Source organism: Malurus melanocephalus, unplaced genomic scaffold, assembly GCF_030028575.1.
Source record: "Malurus melanocephalus ecotype Western Australia unplaced genomic scaffold, MMel_1.1 scaffold_824, whole genome shotgun sequence".
NCBI classification, from domain to species: Eukaryota; Metazoa; Chordata; class Aves; order Passeriformes; family Maluridae; genus Malurus; species Malurus melanocephalus.
This window is the reverse complement of record NW_026624056.1, coordinates 17987-23815: the sequence shown is the minus strand read 5'-3', so window position 1 is coordinate 23815 and position 5829 is coordinate 17987. Positions and strand designations below refer to the sequence as shown.

Sequence of the window (5829 nt, the reverse complement as noted above, 5' to 3'; positions counted from 1 at the left end):
CCCTCACACACCGTCACCAGCACTCTGCCGTCGCACGAGCTCGTGGTGCAGAAGCGCTCGCGCGCGTTCAGGAGCAGCGCGAGCCCCGCGGCGCGAGCGTCCAGCGCGCGCTTCCTGCTGGGGTCGGGCCGCGCGAGCCGCTGCGCCTTGCGCCTCGCGAACGCCGCCATGGCGCCGGGACGGCGGCCCACGAGGCACAAACTACCGCGCGTGGCCGAGCCACGGGGCGGGGCGGGGCGAGCTGTGGTACCGCCCCCCCGGCTCCGGTCCCGCCCTCCGCCGCCCGCCTTCGTGCTCCGCTGCGGCGAGACTGTCCGTGCTCCGCGGCCGGGAGACTGTCCGTGCCCCGCGGGGGAGAGACCGTGCCCCGCGGCGGGGAGACTGTGCGTGCCCCGCGGGGGAGAGACCGTGCCCCGCGGCCGGGAGAGTGTTCGTGCCCCGCGACCGGGAGACTGTCCGTGCCCCGCGACCGGGAGACTGTCCGTGCCCCGCGACCGGGAGAGCGTCCGTGCCCCGAGACCGGGAGAGTGTTCGTGCCCCGCGGCGGGGAGAGTGTCCGTGCTCCGCTGCGGCGAGACTGTGCGTGCCCCGCGACCGGGAGAGTGTCCGTGCCCCGCGGGGGAGAGTGTTCGTGCAGAGCAGGGAGGCGGTGGGACCGTCCGTGCCCCGCGGCGGGACAGCGGCGCTCTGCAGGTTGGCGGGGGGGCGCGGGGCTCTCTCGGGGGGTCGGGACGGGACGGGACGGGACGGGAGCGCGGTAGCTCTGCACTGCCCGTGTCGGGCTGCACAGCCAGGACGGACACAGCCAAGCCTTGCACAGCGACAGCCCCTGCACTGCTGGAAGGGACGGGCTGACCGCGCGGAGCGGTTCCGGGGCGCGGCCTGACCGCCCGGAGGCTCAAGGGGCGGGGAGGGCGCGGCCTGAGGGCCGGGGCGTGTCCGCTCCGCTCTGCTCCGTTCGTGTTTGTGGACACGGCCTGAGGGCCGGGGCGTGTCAGGGGCGTACCCGGGCTGTGCCCGCTCCGTTCCGCTCCGCTCCGCTCCGCTCGTGTCGGGGCTGCGGTCCCGCCGGGCCCGGCCCTGCCCGCTCCGTTCCGCTCCGTTCGTGTCAGGGGCGTACCCGGCCCTGCCCGCTCCGTTCTGTTCCGCTCCGTTCCGCTGGTGTCGGGGCTGCGGTCGCCCCGGGCCCGCTCTGGCCGTTCTCAGGCGGCGGTAGTCCCCGCTGGTCGCTCCGTTCGGACTGTGTTTCCATTCCCCTCGTTCTCGGGATCACGGAAGGTGCTCCGAGCGGGCCCAGAGCAGCTCGGGGCCTTCCCCTGCCCCGCTCCCTCCTCTCGGTTGTTTATCACGATCCCGCCCCTCTGCCCCGCACACCGACCCCGCACACCGACCCCTGTTCCAGGAGGGCATGTCCCAGGGCATGTCCCGGTGGCTCAGGCTCTCCGTGACCCCAACCAGCGATCTCACTGTGCTTTTCTCCCAGATCCTCTGGGGCCATGGCAGCCGCCAGGAGTGTGATGAGAGCAGTCCGAGTGCTTGAATTTGGTGGCCCTGAGGTGCTTAAACTCCAGTCAGATGTGTTAATTCCTGTTCCAAAAGAAAACCAGGTACATGTGAGTTCTGTGAAGGGTAGTGGTGATAATGAATGTTAACAGGTGCATGCAGGACAGAATGAGAGAACTCCACATCTGGAATATATGAGTTTTAATCAACGTGTTCATACTACTTGAGAYATCATACTTAACAAATGTGGACTTTTTTACTCTTTGGAGGGCTAAATATTCCACATTAAGATTTTCCTGAAATTAYCTTCAGTTTGACACTAGGTTGTCTSAGAGGCTGTTTAAGAATTTAGTAAAAMTGCCACAATACTATGCTGTTAATTCAAGGGCTAAATCTTTGCAATTATTGCTTAAGAAGTGTCTTTTCTTTTAGGTATTAATTAAAGTCCATGCCTGTGGGGTAAATCCTGTTGAGACATATATTCGCTCTGGGACTTACGCCAGGAAACCGGCTCTGCCCTACACTCCTGGCTCGGATGTGGCTGGGGTGGTTGAAGGTGTTGGGGAACATGTGACTGCATTCAAGGTATTTTCACTTTGGGGTGTAATTCACTATTGTTTGATGTTCCTCTGGCTGATTGCTGTGCTGCTTTTCCTGGCTTTGTTGTTAACAATCGTGTAATCTGTTGAAGGAGAGAATCCCCTCCATGGACTGGTAAAAGCACAGAGTGGGATCTGTTGGTAAAGCACGTGCACGTGTGACTGGTGAATGGTGACTGTGGTGCCTTCCTCAAGTTCAGAGGTGTCAGAAGCGGCTCTGTGCTCTGTCTGCTTAAAGCAGTGACACCTGGTGTACGAAAATTAGCCTTTGGAGCTATTTTTCTGGCATGGCAGAAGTAGCTTAGCTTGGATGGTTCTTGCTGGGGGTAACAATATCAGGCAAAACTGAATTTTTTACTGTAAAGTTTTTTTGGAAAWGGAAATTGCTTRCTTATAAAGCTCCATAAATTTTGCTGTTGTTGTTTATTGCTAAAACTGTTCATATACTGCATATGTCCCATCTAGCAATTTTAACGTGGATTTCTCAGGGGGAAAGTCTTGAGATAGGAGAAGGCAAATACCAATTTGCTAATAGATATCTATGACATTTATTTCATTTTTAATTGGTTCTCCCATTCAAGTCACTAGATGTTTGGTACCAAACAAACAAAAATTGTAGTTAAAATTAAACTGGAATTTCCTGATTTGGAATTTCTGTAACAATTTTGGGAGACCTAAGAGATTTGGTTATCTAGAGARAAGAATCATCTTTATTCATATTTTCTTATCAGCAGTTTGCTGTATTTGCTATGTGTGACTTTTTGTTTCCTCTGGCAGTTGATGCTCTTGGCTTGAATGAGAGATGACTTAGGGTATATTAAGAGTATATATATTTCTGCATTTAAACTAAATAATTTACAAATGTTTCTTAAGTGTTTGTAAAAGCTTTTGAGGTTTTGCATTTGGAATCTGTGGAAGGAATTTCTGTCTTCAATCCAAGTTCGTTAAAGTTCATATTAATGAGGCAGTAGGCTTGTATGTTATACTGCAGGGCGGGGTTATAATTATGATACTTAAATTTAAATATAAGAAATTATACAATTTGTATTGCATTGATGGTATGTATCAGCATTTATAAAAATTTCTGTGACAAATATAGCTGGTTATTTTTTATAGGAGAGCTGTTAACAATAGCCTAAACCTCTGTACATTCATTCTTAACCATTATTAAGRAAAACATGAGGGAAATTATTGATTTCTCTCCCTCCATTGTAGAAAGGTGACAGAGTTTTCACCCTGGAAACGGTTTCTGGAGGATATGCAGAGTATGCAGTTGCTGCAGCCAACAGAGTCTTTCCYTTGCCAGACAAACTGGACTTCAGGCAGGGAGCAGCAATCGGAGTGCCCTACTTCACTGCTTACCGGGCCCTTTTCCAGAAGTAAGGCACCAAATCCTGTTCATGCACTTTCACCTTTTCTATTTAAAATGCCAAAGTTCRTGTTTTCACTGTCCTGTCAGATAATTGTGACCTAGAAACTTGTGACTGTGTTTTCCTGTTAARTCTTTTTTTCTTGAGAGAACATACRTGGAAAGACCTCAGGTAATAAAATGTTTGACTCCCTTTCAGTACTCACTGGTATTTTAGCTGGGGAGGAAAAACAGTTCTAATTTCCTAATTAAGCAGAGAGTTACTGTGGAGCAGAACTACTGCTTTCCTGTGTCAGGTGAAGGTCCTGAACTGAGGCTTARTACCAGGCTCACTGGCATGTTGCTTCAAATCATCAATCACAGGGTTTATTTTGCCTCCTTGTTCTTCCAAAAAGGCTTATGATATYTGCTTAGCCATAAATTGGAATGTAATTGGAACATAAATTGGAAACAATGCTGTGTGAACAATGAGATTTGATGTATGTATCTGCAASCCCATACTCAGTCAGCAAGTACTTCAATCCCAGTGCCAATATTTGCTGTGTTCCTCTCTCAGGGGCTGTGCCAAAGCAGGGGAAATCGTGCTGGTTCATGGTGCCAGTGGTGGGGTAAGTGTTCCAAAGAGGCAAGGGATAGAGTACTGCTCTGTGTCCTTTCATCTGCTGCTTCCTGGGTTATGAGTTATGCTCACATTTCTACCAACAGATTATTTTAGATACTCTAGGATATATTTTCTTAGAACAGACTCTGTTGTTACCAATTACTTGTGCAGTTGTGAGACTGTGTGAGTGTTGGTGTGAGCTCCCCAGTCAGAGGGTCACACACTGAGCAGGTGTTTGCTGCAAGTGGTAGTTGGGCTGCAAGTTTGATAACTGATAGCAGAAAGCTGTAATTTTCCAATATGTACAAGTTGTTCCCAGTACTCTGAGAATACGTCTCAGGACAACTGAGCATTTCTGGGATGTTTTTACCCAGGAGCCAACAGCTAGCTGCACTAGGAAAGGTACTGGAATATATAAATCTGTGACTGAATAYTACAGGAAATTGCACTTCTAGTTATATTGGTGTTTTCATGACAAACTTATTTTAGATCTCTCATGCAACATTCTAGTGTAATTTGTCTCCCACTGTACTTTCTTTCTTAGTTTCTGGTCATGCACTGAACAGCTGCTGTGAACAGGCCAAATTTCCTTAATGATTTGTTAGATGACAAAAAGATGAATTAAKAACTTATTCTGAGATACTAGAATGGCATTCAGCATCATAGACTGTTTTTCTTTAGTTTTCATAACCTAAATGTGGTGCATCTGTTTTTACTAGAGTGCAAAGACACTGAAAATTTACTTCCTAAAGAAGTAGCATTAATAAAATTTGGGCCTGCAATGTATAATGCTGGTATTAATGGCAGATGATTCTGTGAAGAGAAGAATTTCCTTGGATTTGTTTCAAAAATATRTGGGCCAGCTTTGACAGATACACAATATTCTACATTGATATAGATCAAATGCTGATAGCTATTAAAAAATCTCAAAAATTTACCATGCCTCTCTAAATATCTTTTCCTTTTTAAAGTCTGTTTGGCTGTCTTTAAGATCCAAATTACTGGCTGAAAAAAGTTACCAGACCAGCTTGTTAAAAAGGGAAGTTCCAAGATGCTGGTAGAATATTTAAAATTCTAAATTCTAAGAAAGACAGAGGTAAAATAATTTTCTCTTTTGTTTCTCTTTCTCCCTCAGGTGGGACTAGCAGCATGTCAGATTGCCAGAGCTTGTGGTTTGAAGGTTTTGGGTACAGCAGGAACTGAGGAGGGCATGAATGTGATCCTGAGAAACGGTGCTCACCAGGCCTTTAATCACAGAGACCCCAATTACACGGAGAGAATTAAGGTAGGCATGTATCAGGACTCGGGAATGTAGGTTGTGCTGTTCTTGACAAAATGTGAACAGTTGTTTGCAGCAGACTTTAAAGTGGATTTATATAGGAGCAATAGTGTACTTCCTTTTTCTTTTCTACACAAGGGAAAGCTTTCTCMGGCTGGAAAAACCAAGTTTTCCTCACAGGCAGTGGCATTTAGAACTTCTTACATTCAGTAAATTCTAGTGTGGGATCACATCATCAGTTAGCCCAGCAAAATGTGCTCCAATCCAGCTTATTGGCAGTCAGCTGCAATRCAAAGGCTGTATTGAAAATTTAAACAATAAGCTGTAGAATGGATACTTTCTGTAGTGTATAAAATAGATGGTGGTACCCAAGCACTAAAATAACATCCTGTGTCCTGTACAGGAGTGTACAGGGCCACGGGGAATCGATATCATCATAGAAATGCTCTCTAATGTCAACCTGGATGCTGACTTGCAG

The 5829-nt window shown here is 48.1% G+C and overlaps 2 protein-coding genes across 2 annotated transcripts in view; one reads left to right on the top strand and one right to left on the bottom strand.

Moving 5' to 3' along the window:
• Nucleotides 1-237, bottom strand: part of TYW3 (tRNA-yW synthesizing protein 3 homolog) — a 5243-nt gene extending 5006 nt beyond the window's left edge. The window contains exon 1 of the mRNA XM_057385413.1: nucleotides 12-237. Coding sequence (XP_057241396.1) covers nucleotides 12-170 — 159 coding nt within the window. The 5' untranslated portion in view covers nucleotides 171-237. The remainder of the gene's footprint in view (nucleotides 1-11) is intronic.
• A 1041-nt stretch (nucleotides 238-1278) lies between these two features.
• The window catches only part of CRYZ (crystallin zeta), a 6292-nt gene continuing 1741 nt past the window's right edge, over nucleotides 1279-5829 (top strand). The window contains exons 1-7 of the mRNA XM_057385412.1: nucleotides 1279-1337; nucleotides 1484-1607; nucleotides 1936-2088; nucleotides 3318-3481; nucleotides 4028-4079; nucleotides 5208-5357; nucleotides 5755-5825. Coding sequence (XP_057241395.1) covers nucleotides 1497-1607; nucleotides 1936-2088; nucleotides 3318-3481; nucleotides 4028-4079; nucleotides 5208-5357; nucleotides 5755-5825 — 701 coding nt within the window. The 5' untranslated portion in view covers nucleotides 1279-1337; nucleotides 1484-1496. The remainder of the gene's footprint in view (nucleotides 1338-1483; nucleotides 1608-1935; nucleotides 2089-3317; nucleotides 3482-4027; nucleotides 4080-5207; nucleotides 5358-5754; nucleotides 5826-5829) is intronic.